This window comes from Condylostylus longicornis, unplaced genomic scaffold, assembly GCF_029603195.1.
Source record: "Condylostylus longicornis isolate FDR11 unplaced genomic scaffold, ASM2960319v2 ptg000017l, whole genome shotgun sequence".
NCBI classification, from domain to species: Eukaryota; Metazoa; Arthropoda; class Insecta; order Diptera; family Dolichopodidae; genus Condylostylus; species Condylostylus longicornis.
This window is the reverse complement of record NW_026577986.1, coordinates 1,045,976-1,064,572: the sequence shown is the minus strand read 5'-3', so window position 1 is coordinate 1,064,572 and position 18,597 is coordinate 1,045,976. Positions and strand designations below refer to the sequence as shown.

Below are 18,597 nucleotides of genomic sequence, written 5' to 3'. Positions count from 1 at the left end.
TAATAATATTTTGATTTTGCTTTGTTAGTTTTTAATTAATTTTTTGTGAATCTTGCAAACAAGTAATATTTATTGACAAATTGTTATTTGAATTCTTTAAAATTATGTTTTATAATAATTTTTGTTTTTATTTAAATTTAAATAATATTATTTATTTAATATCATAATAAGTGTATTATTTAATTTTAAAAAATATGAAGAATAAAATGATCATAACCTCAAAACTAAAATTAGTAGTAAGATCTTAATAAATAAATAACGATTTTAAAATGGTAAACAAAATATATTTATTTGGCAGTAAATATGGCAAATGTATTTATACATACATATATATATAATAAGCTCCATTGAATTTCATATCTTTGAATTCAGTGTATATTTAATTACAGAATTTTATTAAATTTTTATTTGTTTTGCGTGTATTGTACTTATTGTCAATAAACATTTTCTTAATAGAATGTAAGATTCTTCATCAAAATGTTGAATATAATATTACTATTCTTAAAAAAGGACCAAAATAGAAAAAAAAAAAAATCTAATTATTTAAAGTAAAGTAAATATTATAAGATATAAATGTAAGTTTAATTAAATTTTTAAATTTTAAATATTTTAAATATAATTTTTATTTCAATTTTTAATTTTTTTTTTAAATTTCAACGGGAATCTATATAAGAACACCATTTTTTTCTGAATTTTTTCAACTTGCAATATTATAATAAATAAATAAATACGTTAAGTTATAGTTATTAATTATATATACAAAATTTAAAAGGAAAAATTATATTTTTATATTTAAAATTTTTAAAACATTTAAATTTGAAATGCTGTAATAATTTTTTTTTATTTTTCCTATAATTCTACATAATTAATATAGAATATCAATTTTAATCCAAACATTTTAATTAATTAATATTATTAAATTTTCATGTTGTTATTTTTAAAATACATGTCGCTCGTTCACTGTTGCAGTTCACTGGCACAACTCAAAATTTTGCACATTTGATAAAATCTATTTTTGAGTTAATATGTTTTTCTGGTTCTGTGACATTATTTTATAATTTATAATATATAAGCGATCATTTTCAAGCATTCTAATTAATAAATACGCAAAAATTCTAATTAAAAATACGCAAAAAATTAATTTTTTAAGTAGTTTTTATTTTAATAAATTATTTCCGTATTTTAAAAACTTAGAAATCGTATTTTTTGAATTATGTCACTGTTGCAGCAAATGAGCGATATATAAAGATGAATTTAAAAAAAACGACAAAATATTCATTTTCTTATGGAAATTTCATTATAAAAATATTGCAAAAAATTAATTTCATTTTCAAGATTTACAGACATACATATGAAATAAAAAAGAAATACAATTTATAGTTTATAATGTAAATAATATAAGGATGCTTGTGATAATATTCTTAATTAAAGGATTAGAACAAATGTTGTAAAAAAAACAGTAATTTTAGCTTTGTCGTATATTTTTTATGTCGAGTAATATTTATAGTGAATTAAAATGTTTTAAATTGTTAATAATAGAATATGATTGAATTTCGTATGTGATATGCAATAAATTGAATACATAAGTATATAAGTATGCATATATCAAATTGCAATAATTTTTTTGTTAAAATAATTTCTCCATTAAAAAAAAATTACAATATACTTCCTGTTAAAATCAATCATTTCTGTATAGAGATATATTAACTTCTTCGCCACCTGTTCCGACTATGCAATGTACATTAGTTTAAACGAACTCGAAAATTATTTTACATTTTTGAAAAATTTCTCGTACAACATTTATAAGAATTTTATTTTTTATTTATTATATACATATATATTAAAGTTCAATTAATACTGTTTTCGTATAAGCTTTATATTTTTGGAAATGTTAGGTATTTTGTGTAGGTTAATGCTCTATAAAGTTTTATGTTTTTTTTAGCTTGAAACCTTTTTTTTTATACTCCTGATACAGTTCCTCCTAACAACTACATGTTTTAAATTTTAAAGCTCTTAAGGTTCAAATATTTGGCCATTGCAGCTGATATGAGTTATCGACACACATGTGATGTAATTATAAATTCTAAGTCAAAAAGTCATATATTTGCTAAATTAGACTAGGTAGCGAACGGGTTAATATATAAATGATCGACGTCAAAATTTTTTGTAAATAAAATTAAAGAATATTTTTGCAATTTATTATTTCTTTCTTTTTTGATTGAAATGTAGGAAATTTTATAATTTTCTTATAATGGGATCGTGGTGCTTTTCCTTTTTTTCTTGTTTTCTTTTTTAGCTATCATTTATCACAATTAATTGTTTTAGACGATATGATTTATGTATGTATGTATGTGATGAGTAATAAAAATATATTAGTATTCATCTATTATTTTGTATATTAACAAAATAAATTTTGTGTATAATATCTATGTATTATTTTAATTTATGTTTGTATTTAAATTAAATATTTTTTGTATCATAATATTGCATTTAGAGAAGGAACACTTTAACATTTTCTATTCAATTTGGATTAAAATTGTTTGAATTGATTTTAAATAATTTATTTTGCATTTATTTTTGGTTTTAACTAACTTTATACTTATTACTTTTTTTTTTGGTTTGAATTAACAATAAACTTTAATCATTTGATTATATGTGTATGTATATATACACTATATACACACAAGAGTATTTATTCTTCATTTTATACAATATTATTTATTCTTTTATTTTATTTTTATTTAAAGACTTTTTTTAATGTAATTTTTAAGTTAACAAAAATTTTTTTAACGTTTTTGAAAATACACACGATTTTTTAAGATTTTAGTTAATTGAGTGTATTTTTCTTTTAAAATTTTATTTTTTTTCTCTATTCAATCAAATTGTTTTTTAATTTTATATTGTATTGTATATTTTGTTTTTTTTTTTTTTGGTTATTGGAAACGATATCCAAAAATTTAAAACAAATTTTAATTCAAAAATTTCTCTCATTTTCTTTAAATTTTTTTAAAAATATTTTCCAAAGAAAATTACTCATAAACAAATCAATAAATTAGTGTGATTTGGATTTGGATTTTGATTTTGTTTTGGGCTTCTCAGTAACAATTGACGGTGAGTTGGAGTTCGTTGAATTGCCAGGATTTGTTATTAATGTTGCTATGAAATTTATATTATTATAATTCTTTTTATTGTTGCATTGTAATTATATTTTTTTATTAAAATTTCAATTTCAAATGAATTGTAAATGTAAATGTTTTTTTAAAGAAAAGGGAATAGTTATTTTTGAATAACTTTAAATATTGTTTTTGAAATAACAAGAATATAGGGAAACATTTAAATAAAACAACTATTCCTTTTTCATTCACCATAATGTTATGGTCATTTTAAAATTATTTATAATAACCAAATACATACGTAGAGGTAATTTTAGTTTTCAAGTATTTGATTAAATCAAAAATTTGTTTTTTTATCTTTAATTAATTATTATAATAATAATATATGGTGTAAATTTAAAAATAAAAATAAGGTGACCAAAATTATTTGCTAATTTTAAAGCAAATCAAACATAAATATTATCAAATGATCAATAAAAAACAAAAATATAATAAAATAATAATACATATTTAAATAATATGTATGTATATTACATGTATATGTATGTACTTATATATTTACTTTTAAAACAAATTTTAAATAAAAAAAACTATTAAAGTAACATTAAGTACATATATGGATTTTCTCAAAGAAAATTCTTTAATTTGTATTAACACTTTGCATAAACACTTGAATTCAACTTAGAGATAAATTATCAAAGAAAAAAAAAATAACATATTAAATTCATTATTTTTTACAGCAACTTAACCTCAATTCAAGAATGAAAAAAAAACCTCAACATATTTTTTTCTTCATCTTATCACTAAAATGTTATCACATCTCAATGAATTTCTTGTATTATGAATTTTATCGCTATACTACTTCAAAAATCGATAAAATACTTCGATTTTTTTGAATACAAAATATACACATATATACGAGTTCATATGTGCATTTTAAGAACATTATCGAAAGGGAGTATTTTTAGTACAAATTGTGACCTTTTTTTATGTGATATTGAAGTTTAATTTTTATTTTATGACCTCATTTCATTTTAATTTTTGTGACCTCATTGTAGTATTGCACTATAATTTTATGTAATTACTATAATAATAATTAAAAGCTTATTACACAACGAAATTTATATTGTGCAACTGCAGCAAGATCCATTCGAATTCCACCATGATGAATAATAATAACAACAGCAGCATGATTTCTTTTTCGATGATGATAACTCTGAATTTAGATATATAGTTGAATTTGGTATCTGAAAATTACTTTGATATGGTAATGATGTTGATGATGACGATATTGTTGGTAATACTGAATTTGTTTTATCCATTTTATTATTATTATCAATTTCTATAGAATTTATTTCATTGCCTATTGTAAATATTTGAATTTGTTGTTGTTGTTGGTGATCGGAAATTGATTTTGGTTGTTTATCTATAACTTCTGAATTTCTATTTTCATTATTATTGCTAGTGTTATTATTATTATTAGTATTATCATTATTATTATTGTTATAACTACTGCTATTATTGCTATTGGTATTGTTATTCGAATTATTTATTTCATGTGGTTTTTTTGTTACATTTTCTGGTGTTTTATTATAATATTTCAATGGTGATTTTATTTTTGAATTAGATTTTGATTTTTTTAATACCGAATCATATGAAGACGGTAATTTTTTATGAAAAATTGTCTTATGTACTCTTAATAAATCAAATGAACTAAATTGTACTGGACATTCATTACATTTATATACACTTAATATTATATTTTGTGAACGTTTTGAATTAATATTTTTACGATTTTTATCCATATTTCTTGATTAAAATTATGTATTTAATTTTATTATCCGATTTTTTTAATAATATCAAAAATGTAAAGATATGTTTATGTGATTTAAAATTTAGTTATAAACTGAACAAAATTTAAGAGTACATTTATTCTATATTATTTTTTTTTCATTCGTTAAAAATAAATTTTGTTAATGGGTTTCATTACTGATAAGAATAGTCGTGAAAATTGATCAAATCAATGTTTTGTAAAGAAGCACATAAATTTTTAGCGTATTGCAAAATTTATTGCACATATTTTCTGCATGAGAATCAAAATTAAAGGAAGCGTTTATATTATGGTTGACTTCGCTGGATAATTAGTAATTAGGGAAGTAAGGTGAAAAAAATTTTATTCGGACAATGTAAAAAATTTTAGACTTTTTCAACCTACCGCCTAAGAAAAAAAATCTGATATAAAACGGTCCTGAAACAATTAACCCTTATTATCAACAACTCTCTTTTGTTATTTTAACGGTTGCTCTTTTGTCATTTTAATACTGTACACGGTAGAAAAAACATGACACCATTTTTTGTGATAGTGATAAAAAACGATGTATGATTTCGCTACAATAAAATTTTCAAAGGAATCAAAAATTGGTAAACAGATGAAGATACGGACGGACAAAATGGAACTAATAACTATATAGAAATGTGCAATAAACAAAAACAAATTTGATAAACGAGTTGATTTATAGTATGCGATAAAATTATAGATAACCATATACATACTTTTAATAATAAAATTTGTACTTTTTATGTGCCTTCGTACTTATAAATTTTGTAGATTAAAAAATTTTTACGTCACTTTTTGAAAAACTATATATGTACAATTTTGTTCATTTAGTTTAATTCATTAATTGAAAATTATAAATATGTATGATTAATCGTTCATAATAAATTATTAATAAATATGTGAGTGTTTTTATGAAAGTGTGTAATTTAATTGCACAGAATCATAATTTTGTCAATGTATCTGTGGAATTTGAATTATTGTTTTATACTGAAAAATATAGAGCATTTCGAATCTTATGACTAAGACCGCTTACCTAAACTCAAACTAATCGGTAATCTACTTTATTTACGAATTAAAGTTGTATTGTTGAATGAAGTTCATGTTAGATTAATATTTAAGTGATCTAAAGCGCTTTTTTTTTAATTTTACACTTTTACTTTAAAATTTTATAATAAATTAATATATGCATTAAATACATAAATACATTTAAATTGTGTTTGAAAATTTATATGTAACCTAAATTGTGGCTTTTAAAAGCAGATGTCAGTTTGTTCTTATGTTTAAGTAGATTCAGGTCGAATTAATACTAAAAAGTATTTGAAAAAAACTGGTTATTGGTTTCACTCTGTCCGCCCGTCCGTCCGTAATAAAATTAAATGTTATCTGAAACCCATTTTTGTTAAATTTTTGACATAGTTAGAATTGTTGGAGAACAATTGTAAAATTTTTTTCCAACTCCACCCTCTCTCCAAATATATAAAATTTGAATTTTTGGCACGTTATATTTTCGAAACTGCAAGCTTTTCCAAATTTCCATATATGCTGAAACCAGTAATTAAGTACCGTTATTTTTCATTATTCTTAATTACCAATCAATAATGTAATCATTAAGTTCGAACATTATATTATCGCCTCTTTCAATTTTTTTTCTGCTTCCTGAATGTATATAATCTTCGAAATATTTTGGTACATATATGCATATGAATGAATAACTTGGTAGATTATTTTTAAAAGCAATACTTTCACTTTACAAACCATGGGTATGTCCCAACTCTATTAAAATCTCTGTTGCTTTGGCTTTATAAAAGAACTTACCAATAAAGTGAAGAAATCATGTAAATTGTATCTTTGAAAAAGTACAAAAGATTTATTAAAATTTGTAAAACATGATGTACCAAATTTACTTGTATTAGATTTAGTATTTAAATCGTTTGTACAAAAATATAAGTAATCGGGATATTTGAGTTTTAAAATATGTATAACGAGTTTTGTGTTGTTAGATAAGATAATTTCTTACTGTCAATTATATTTTGTGCTAATCAATTTTATATTATAAGAAACTCTTCAAAATTTAATTTTAGTATTGTAGTACAATATTACATGTGTAGATCAAATACCACTCATATTAAATATTTTATTAAAAAAAAACGAATTTCGCGCTTAAAATAGATTAAAAATAAGAGATTCAAATGATTCTATAGAAATATGGATACCATAATTGAATATCGATGCTCTATATGTTCAGAATGTTTTTCATCCGATGATGAACTACAAAATCATCTTAGATCAGTACATAACCCAATTTATACGCACCCAATAGTGTTTCAAGCAATTACTCAACAACCTATGGCAGATCCAGTTGTTGTTGTTATATGTTGTCCTCCCGATCATTCTGATAATAAAGACACAAATTATTTTAATCAGCCCGGTTGTTGTGAAGGGCAAGATTTTGGAGATGGTGGTGATTGCGGTGGAGACTGTGATTGTGGAGATTCTGATTGTGGAGACTGTGATTGTGGAGATTGTGATTGCAATTGCGTTATTATGTAAATTATTTATTTATACTTTGATTGTTTTTAATTTTCGATTTACTCTGCATATATAATTACACAGTAACAGCGACACGCTTCTTCCAATAAACAATAATTATATAGTTATAAAACTATAAAAATCAGTTTTATGAAGAACATTTTGATTATCAAACTAGACTACATACACTAATTATCGTCATTAGTATAGATAAGATATTTAATTTTCACTTTTTAACTTTTTTATTTTGATGAATTATTCAAAATGTATTATCAAAAAAGTATATATGTTTACAGATATGTCAAATAAAATCAAAATTATGAAATACAGTATGTATTTTGATTCAAATAAAATTGGTCACCTTATAGTAATAAAATTTTTACAAAAAATTTTAAAAGAGATGTAATTTTTTCAACAATATATCAAGTATACTTACAAACACATGTTGGCAATTCTTTAGGGGTCCAATTTCCATCAGCTTGGCAATAACGATCCTGTTTACCAACTAATTCATAACCTTCACCACAATGATAAGTAATTCGACATCCGAATGTGTAACATTCAGTTGCATGCCATCCATTAGCTGGTTCTGGTGGCTGTCCACAAGATCGAGCTATAATATAAAGAAATTGATTTTTTTTTATGATAATTTTTTGTGTTGTTATAAATTAATTTTTTTTAGAATATTATTAAATTTTGTGTCATTTGCGTATATACATACGTTCACATTGTATATCTGGACCGTACCAACTGGCAGTTCCATCAATTGCTAAACATTTTGCCCTTGGAAAACCATTTGTTTCATAACCATTATGACAATGATATTGAACAGTTGAATCTAAATCAAATGTTAATTGTTCAGGTAATGCTGAATGTCTTGCATGTTCAATTGTTGGCGGAGTAAGGCAATAAACTATATATAATTATATAAAATGAAAAAATTTAATATAAAAACGTAAAATTATACAATTTATATGTAATTGCTTACTATTTTGTTTACATGCTGGTTCAGAGCCAGCCCAATTTCCATCAGCTTGACATAGACGACTAGCTAAACCAACAACATGATATCCATGTGGACATGTATATGTTGCTCTACCACCAAAATGACGTCCAGATATTGTTACAGTACCAAGTGGTGGTTGATTTAATTCTGGACATTCACGATCTTTTTACGTACATAATATATAAATTTATTAAAAAGGCTCAAATTAAATTATTAAAGATTAAATCATCATATTATTGAAGATTTCATTGCCATTTAATTAAATTTTAAAAAAGGTTTCTTCACTTTTTTTTCATCACAAAATTTTATGAATTTTTAAATAAAAAAAAATAATAAATGTGGAAAATTTAATTTTTTATTCTCTTTCGAAAATAAATTTAATAAAATCCTTTTAGTTATGTTCGGATATACTGTATGTATTTCGTGTTGGTTTATCATTATTCATTAATTTTTTATGAGCTCCATTTAGTTAATAGTTCTATAAAATATTTTAAAACCATAATAAAAGTGCTGTACCAACTATGATATTCCTCCAGAGTTAAAAACAAAATCTTGTACATTAACGCTTATATTCAGTTGTAAATTAAAAAATTTGTGATGTTTTGAAATTAAATAAGTGTAATTTTAAATATAATTGGTGTTTATTCGGGCAACGTTCCAATGAATTTGGTTTTAAAATGTATTCACGCGTTTAATTTATTTTCACATAATTTTTTTACCTTGTAGCATCGGAAGTTGTTTACAAATTACAAGTAACCTTTGATTAGTGTTGGACACTTACATATATTTAAATGAATAACAACATGAAAAGTAATATTAAATTTGGGTAATATTTAAATTACAATAGAAATAAAATTTTAGGAAACTGTAGTTAATATAAAAGTCCAATAACACATTATTCCTTGAATGTATAAAACAAATTTTCTATGTGTTACATGTTTCAATAATTGCACATTTTTTTGCTCTTATGGTATTAAGAGGTTAAAATTGCAAAGCTACGATATATATTAGATAAATAAATTCTTAACAAGTTGGTAGTGTACTAATCTTGGTACAAAATACAAAATAATTCTTATTTTTTGGAACATACTTTTTTGGCAGTGCGTACAAAACTTAATTATTAAATAGACTATAAATTTAAGTGCTAAGCACAGAATTTCAAAAAATATTCATTTGTTTAACTATATGATGTTCGAAAAAAAATTTAAACCAAAATAGTAAGGTTTTCAAACACAAACCTAGGAAAATTAGTTCGTGCAGAAGTTCGGAAAACATAATAGAGAAATAAATTTATATGGTATAGACTCTTTTATAGCAAAATATTATTACTTTTGAACTTAAAGAATGCTAATTGAGTATAACGAGCTTAAATAGCTAGAATAAAGTATTTTTCACTTGGTGGTTATAAATAGTTAATAAATCGTTTTGGTAACAAACTTTCGTCATAAAATTAAATGGTAAATATTTTACCCATGACGTGTCTTAGAGTTGGTATTATCATCCATTTCAATGACCGTTTTTAACATTTCAATTTAATAATAAAAAATTAAAGGAATAAAAAATTAAACTTGAAAAAAATAAAAGAAAAAAATGAGTAAAAGCAAATGTTTTTTGAAAAATCTTTTGAAAAATCCGAAAACCGACTTTTCATTGTTTCTTTAAAAAGAAAATCCTTGGTGGCCTTCAACGGAACACAAACATTTTTCTCTTTTTAATTAAATTTTTTTTTTCTGATATTTTGTTCTCTCTTTTTTTTCTTATATTTTTACTCATAAAGATTATAATAAGCAAAAATGAAATAAAAGTTAATTAAATCAGGTGAAAATTTAATTTTCTTTTCTTGTTTTATTTATTTTTTTTATTTTTAATTTATTTTACCGTTTTGTTTTATTTTTACTTTGTTAATGCTATGATTATTATTATTTTTATTTACCTGGTTTAATGCATGACATTCCGCATGCTCCATCACAAAGACATTTCTTTTTTTTACTTTTACAATCCTCATCTGAAGAACATTTTCTTAAACATTTTTGATTTAATAATGTTGCTTGTTCTTCATCTCTGGGACATTCAGTTGATGGTGAATTTCTTGGATTTTTATAAATTCTACCATCATCGTCAGCTTCTGATGATTCATCTTCATCATCCCATTCTTCATCTTCCTCAGCTTCTGTTGTTGTTGATACTTCTGTATTCGTGGGTAATGAAAGAGCTATAAATATAAAAATTATATAAGTTGAGTATAAATAACTGAAGATTTTGATCTAAAGATTTTAATCTGAATCATTCATTTCATTTGAAATTATTTTAATGTAAAAGTAGAAAAAAGTGGTAAGTTTTTATTTACACTTTTGATATTTTTTAAATTTTTTATGTATTTTTAATTATAGTTATGAACATGTTGGCGTTATCCTAATTTTTATTCATTCTTGTTATTTTCGACGATGAAATAGAAAATTTTTTGAAATCTTTTTAAAATTTTTGTATTCTACTTCATTAATTAACGTGATAAAACTTTCTGCCAAAAATTGAAATTCGAAAAATTTATTTATGAATTATGACAAATTATTTCTTTAGAATTAATTACTATAAGTTTGTCCAAATATATAATATAAGAGAGCTATGCGAGAAATATAATCAAGGTTGTATCTTCAAGAATTCATACAATTTTACATTCATTTAGAAATTCTTTGCATATTTCATTCGTTTTAACCGTGCGGTATAAATAATTATACAGAAACTACATGAAAATCTCAGAACAGAAGTGATTGGTTATAAAATTTTAATATTACCTTTTGATATTGATGAATGAAACGATTTTAAGAAAGTTATAATATTTTCATATTAAATTTATCTGAAACCCAAATTAAAATTCATTTGAACATTTGTTATTGATGTACTGATAGTTTCATTGTTCAACTAATATATCAATTTAACATGTATATATTTATATGTACTTAAATCAGATATATAATATAAATTTCATATAATTCTATTACAGCATAAACAGGTCCATCATTTATAAACAATTTGGAAAATTATTTGCGTTTTTAAAAAGGTATAATCAACTAAGGTTTTCAAGCACAAAATTATGAAAAATTTCTTCTAAGAATTGTTACAAAATAATTTAAATAATAAAGCTTCTCAAAAAACTTCAAATTTTTGCCAACCACCTAATAAGAATAACTTTTTTTAGGAAAAGGATCAATAATTAATTTTATTGTATATGTATATAAGTATGTATGTGTAATAATATTAGGATGCAAGGAAATAGTAAAAATATAATAAAATAAAGTAAAATGTCAAAAAAATATGATAAAGGTTAAGTTTATTACAGCAGGTGTTTTTTAAATTTTGAAACCATATAAAATTCTTGAAATAAACAAATCGAAATTTTCAATAATTCACAAGTGAATTTTATGAAATTCTTATTTAGTAATAAACGTGAACTTTAGGCATATCAAGTATTTAAAGTATATAGTATAATAGTTTTCAACAGCTGATCTATGACTGATTCACATTAAGAACTTCTTGGGTAGTACAACTTTCAGTTTGGGATAAATAAAATTTAGTTGGATAGTGCGTACATTAAAAATATATATATTCTTTACTTATTTCACTCACCTATATGACAATGGCAACCAAATTTAATAAACCTAATTCGTTATATAATAAAAATTTAATTTAACAAAACTGGATCCTGGTTTCTTTAGTACACCAAAGATTGGACTTTTCAGTGTTTAATTTTTATGAAATTTTTATGTAATTACAATGGTGTAATTGTATAATGACAACATTTATGTAAGTGTTAAAAAAGAAGATAATCCAATGCGAAGAAAAAACAATCAAATAGCTTTCCTTTTTAGCACTTTTCCAAAAATTTTTTGAAAAAACTTCTTATTAGTTTGACTCTGCTCGTCCAGCCGTTCGTCCGTGGACATGGTTCCGAAAAATAAGGCGGCGAAAACTCAAATTTAATGAATATGAGGAGGCGATAATTTCTATTTTGTTATTTCAATATTCAACTATGCTGTGCCACGTTAGAAGAACCATGTCGCCACCTTTCTACGCTTGCGGAATTTAAAATATGCTTTTGATTTCGATACAAAAAATAGGAGAAAAATGACTTTTTTAGAACTTTGAGAGATTATAGCTTTTAGTGTGGGAGATAAGTAAAACTATTCTTTATGAGAAGGAAGTATCTAGTTTCTAGATTATATTTAAAATTTCAAAAAGGTCTTTGAAGGATACAGAAGTTGTCTAAACAGACACACGGAAAGACGGATGGAGTGAAACTATAATAAGCGACTTCTTTCAACTATTTTCAGAAAAGTGTTAAAAATACATTATAATAGAATAGTAAGAAAAATTTTTAAAAATAAATAGTCTGGTTTTGTCACTGTTAATACTAACTTATTCCTTTGAGAAGGTAGAAACTATCTTAAAATAAGAGTTAAATTAAGTAGCTAATTTACTAATTAATTGTTATATTATGTAAAATAAATTATAAATCTAATTTCCTCTCTTCAGAAAACAAAACCATATAAATTCCTGTGGTATCATATGTGGTCTCATATTTGTATGTTATATATCCTTGTGTACATAGGATATAATTATTCCTTTTTTCCCTCGTACTATTTAAACTTTGAATTTTAAATTAAGAAACCAATAAATTCAACTTTTTGTAAAAACTTTCTACAGTTTTGCATGTACAAATTCATGTTAAAGCCACATATTAACAGTATTCATATACTGTTCGTATGTATATATACTATGTTTTTAAAAGATTACACATAATAATACAAAACAAGTGTAGGTATATAATTTATACCTACAATAAAATATAAGTATACCCAAGATGAAAAATTTCAAAAATAAAAACTTGAAACCCCATTTAAAAATGTTATATTTAACTTACATAATGATATTGTGTTTGTATAATATACCCATATATTAGTATGTTCATATGTATAAGGTTAAGTGTACTTAACTTTTATAAATAAACTCTTAATAAGCAAAATTTTATATTTTTATAAGATGGGTTGAGATATTATAAAAATTAATTTATTAATATTATTATCATCAGTTTAATAAAACATATGTAAACTATAATGTTATAAAGTGTAATTATATACAAGATGTGCACAATGTTAAACATATTTTGTTTCGTATTTATACACATATATTTTGTTGTGTCTCTGTTAAGATCAAATATGGAAAACTTTTATCAAAAAAATTAATAAGTCATAGAAATATTTTGATGTAAAATATTACAAGTGCTTAACAAATAATTTGATATACTTAATATATATAAATATTCATTGTTATTTGTGTGAAAGCTTGCTTCAGCTGAAATATTGGAGCTCAGAGAGCGACAGACATTCTCCCAAAATTAGTTTTTTTGCAATTTTCTGTCCTTTTTTCTAGTACAGTATAAAAAATTTAGAATATGTATTTATGACTTTAATGAAGAAAGTAGATAAAACTTCACTGATGGAGCCTCCAAAGTTAAAAACAATATATTAAACTATAATTTCCATGTTCACAAGAAAGTTCCAATTTTAATTACATCAAACGAAAATAACAGAACAAAAAAAGGTTCTATCGCAAAATTTTCTATGTGATTTGAACTTAAAATCAAGCATTAATTTCTCTATATGCCTTTAAAATTTTAAACACTATATATCAAATATTAAAAAATAAATTTTCAATTATTATGAATTAATAATTAAATATGTAATTTTCGTATTCTTTCGGTTTCATTCTTTTCATTATTTCTTTTCCACTCATCCTTCTTCATTTAGAAATTTCAAATTTTGTTATAGTTCACTTTAACATAGTAGATGAAAAACTGCTATAGAACGAATGAAATAGGAAGTAACGGTAAGTGTAGAAAAATTTCTCTTTTGAAGATTCACTTCGTTATTTAAAGCATTAAAACCTGCCGATTTGTTCACATTTTATAATGATTCTCATTATTATTTAATTCATATTAATTAGCTCACATTTTAAACAAATCGAATCACTCATTTTTTTAGAAATCATTTTATCTTTCATCATGATTGCTTTCAAAATAAATTTTAATTGGTAAAAAAAAAGGCAAAACGATTCAAATTTGCTAAAATTAAATTTTTGAAGACTGCATTCGTAACTGTAAGTTCATTATTTAGAAAGAAAAAATTATATAGAGTAATTCATACGAGGCCGATTTTAAAATTTTACTAAATGTCCCAATTTAGTAAAATAATTTTTTCAGAGCGATATACGCCAAAGATGTACAAGTATGTAGACTTAACATACATATATCTTTGATCTACAGTCTGATTTTGATTTTATTCATACGGTGTCTATTTCATTCATACCTGTTCCGGAACTAGCTTGCCTATATCACTGCAATCATAAAAATTTCAAATTTATTTTAATAATCTCATTCTAAATCGCATCAATTTAATTAAATTCTTTTTATTTTCAAGTCAGATTTTTTTATTTTTTCATATTATGTCTTGTAAAAATGTTAGAATATCAATTAAACTTGTTAAATTCCAGAATAAAGTAATTATGTGATAACATGTTTCTGTATATTTTTAGAAAGAGTTAAATACATAAATACGGAAAACATTCTTCTCATTTGTAAATTACATTAAGAAAATATGTCTAATTTGCTCAATTGTTTCTCATTCGGTGAGTAAAAAAATGAGATACTAAATATGATACACCGATTAAAGACTGGTAAAAATGTGCTTTAAATTCAAAATGACAATTCATTAGTTATACCAATTATGGAAATCATTGTGTTCAAAAATTCAGAAGTAATCAATAATCGCGCTTAATTTAAGTTTAAACTTTCTTATTCTATTACCAGAATAAATTCATCTTTTATTAAAAATTTTCTTTTGGAAATTTTTAGATACTATGTCTAAGAATCATATGCACCCGTACATACATATTATTCGTACAATAATAATTACAACTTTTATTTAATGAAAATATTTTCATTATTTTCTTTTATTTTTACTTATTTTTCTTTTTTAGTTTTTCCTTTTTTTCATATTCTAAATACATGCTATAAAAGCTAACATGAATTTAAATATTAAAATGCTCGTGTTTAAAAGCCGTTATAATCTGATTAAAGGATATGTTTTGTTTTTTTTTTTCTTCTTTTTTGTTAGTTTTTCATTTTGTGTGTTTTCTTATATCCTTTTGTCTTAAAGAAGAACAAGTAAAAAAAAAATACAATGTGCTTATAAAGTATATGGGTACATATGTACCTATATTGTTGTATACAAGTATAACATAATATTTATCCTTTAAATAATTCATAAGTGCATATATATATATACTTATATACATACTTATGTACATACTTTTAATTGGGTTACAGTTTTCAGTACGAACTATACGTTTAATTTATATACATATATATATTTAAATACATGATTTATAAAGCAGACATACGTGCAAACTTATATGATATTTATATGTATATGCATATATTCAGTAATTTAAGTACATTACACTAGTATACAGTGTTTATATTACATGTTAGATATTAAACACAAAAGATTAATTCATTTAAAAATATAATAATAATAATATTAAAAATAATAGTGATTATTATCACTTCTTTTGATTATGTTCTTATACTGAAAATTTAACATATTCGTATATACGAATATACAATATATTATACAATATATAGTATACGTACATATTAATTATATATAAAAAATAATTAAAATCAAGTAAAGAAATATTGTGAAGCTGAAGCAACAGCGACATTCTATTGTATACCTAATAAAAATAAATTGAAAATATTGCGACAATTTTTTCGAAAGAGAAAAGAAAAGTTTTCATTAAAATAAATTTAAATTTTCATTAAAATAACTGGAATATTAAAATTTCAAAAAATAATATAATGATATTTTCATTTTGTCATTTAAATTTTTGATTCCAAAATCCGCAAATCTAAACCGCATAATGGTAACAAAAAAGAATAAAATTTAAAGCAAAATTTTGAAACACTAGAAAATCATTATAAAGATAATTAATTCTGATTGCTAAATAAAGCTGTATTTGTATAAAAGGAGATTATTATTTTTTTGCTTATATTTGAACTAAAAAATTATAATATTTTTTTAATTATTGAAAATATCTGTTATACACATTTTATTGTTTATATATATGCATACATAGAATTTCATATTCTAGACCAGGAGTGAGAAATTTTTTTTTTATTTCTGGTTCGTTTGAGTGTCGCAATATTTTTATAAATTGCATACATATGTACAGTGCTTTTGATGTTTTGTGAGCAAAAAATTTAATAATTAAAAATGTACATACTTTTGCAAAACATAAAAATGAAAAAAATCAAATAAATAAAAGAAATACAATTAAATTTAAGTTTGTAGTGGGTAGCTCTTCTATAATAAAGGCGACTAGAAATGGAATTCCAAGAAAAAAACTGAATAGTAATTGATATGCCGTCCGGTTTCAAAGTGACCAGAATTCACGTCACCTTTTTAAAAAAGAGCACCGGATTAATTGTACTATAGCAAAAATTTTTTTTATTAAAATAAAATTTCAAGAATTCTTATTATAAGAATTTATAAGAGATTAATAAAAGATTTCGATTCCAGCAAAAAATGACTAAGCAATAAAAAGTGAATAAGGTACAATAGTTTGTGGAAATTTTATTCAGAAAAATTCTTAAAATTAAAATAACCAATATATTATTGAAAACAAAATTTAATGAGTTTTAAGAATAATTTTATCACAACTATCTGTCGCAGCCCTAACTTAAAACCAGTATAAAAATATTACGATTTCGAGAGTCTATAATTAGTAGGAGGATGAGCAAAACAATATTCTTCCTCATAATTTTACTGTTTATCGTGACTTCATTCACCCTACTTTAAAAAATACTACCAAGTTTTGGACACTCTATATCTTATACATTTCACTTAATAACCTCGTCGCATCATTATAATTATAATTATTTTTTTTCCTTTATAAAATTTATTATTTATAATCAACATTAAAAATCTTTATTAAAATCAACATTATTTTTATTATACCACCACCGTTTAAATAAAATTACAGTATAACACAACAAAAAACAAGAAAAAAAAAGAATACTTAAACCTCAGAGACTTATGACAAGAGTTTAATTGTGAGAAGATGAGAAGTCAAAAAAAAAAACAAAGAAACAGAAAACAAGAATTGAGAGAAATTAAAGATTTAAATTAAAAACAAAAAGAAAAAGAAAACAAAAGAAAAATGCAAAATAAAATTCAAACAGGAAGGAAAAAGCAAAAAAAAAACATATGGTTTACCCCATACACAAACCTTTAACATAATCGCTACACTTATTTACCCTATATCATCATACTACACTCACTTTTATACCCTTACCAACACAATTTGAATAACATTGACCCAAATTAAACAAAGGAAAAAGGCAAAGTAAAATAAAATAAAAAGAAGAAAAAAAAAAGCACAAAACAACAAATAAACATTAAACGCATTGTTAACATTAAATATATTTTTATTTATGTACATAAATATTATGTATTTACTATATAAATCACACATTCACACAAATGTACATATAAATATACCATAAGAGTAAAAGAAGAAAAAAAAAGCATGACGCTCCATCAGGTTTATCTTTTGTGTTTTTTTATTATGGTTTCTTTTTCTTTTTTTTTGCATATCTAACACATTTTTTTTGTTCAACTCTTATTTTCTGTTATCCATTCTTTACCATCTTTTATTTTGTTGTTTTTCTTATAAGTATTTTGCATGTATAAATATTTATATATGTACTTGTATATCTATATAAAATATAAAAACCGGAATATACAATATACAAAAAAAAATGTTGATAAAAAAAAACAACAAAAAAACAAAAGATATGAATAAATATTCCGTTTAAAAGGAATAGAACACTGTACAACCCCATAAAGGATAATTATTCCCATAAGCACGGTTCATATAACTGATATCCTTTATGCTCTTTAATATACATTATGATCCTTTTTATTTTAGTTATACGGGTATTTTTTGCTTTCTTTTATCTTCTCTCCTTTCTTTTTTTTATTTTTTTGGTTTTT

General features: G+C 22.9%; 1 protein-coding gene across 5 annotated transcripts in view; it reads right to left on the bottom strand.

Moving 5' to 3' along the window:
• Nucleotides 1–18,597, bottom strand: part of LOC129606153 (uncharacterized) — a 31,189-nt gene that overhangs the window by 8,955 nt on the left and 3,637 nt on the right. For all 5 annotated transcript variants that reach the window (XR_008696752.1, XM_055516286.1, XM_055516284.1 and 2 more), the window contains exons 2-5: nucleotides 10,419–10,697; nucleotides 8,468–8,647; nucleotides 8,201–8,392; nucleotides 7,916–8,092 (exon numbers count right to left, since the gene is read on the bottom strand). Coding sequence is in view for 4 of the 5 variants with exons in the window: in XM_055516286.1 (XP_055372261.1) it covers nucleotides 7,916–8,092; nucleotides 8,201–8,392; nucleotides 8,468–8,647; nucleotides 10,419–10,697 (828 nt within the window). In the remaining variant the exon portion in view is untranslated. The remainder of the gene's footprint in view (nucleotides 1–7,915; nucleotides 8,093–8,200; nucleotides 8,393–8,467; nucleotides 8,648–10,418; nucleotides 10,698–18,597) is intronic.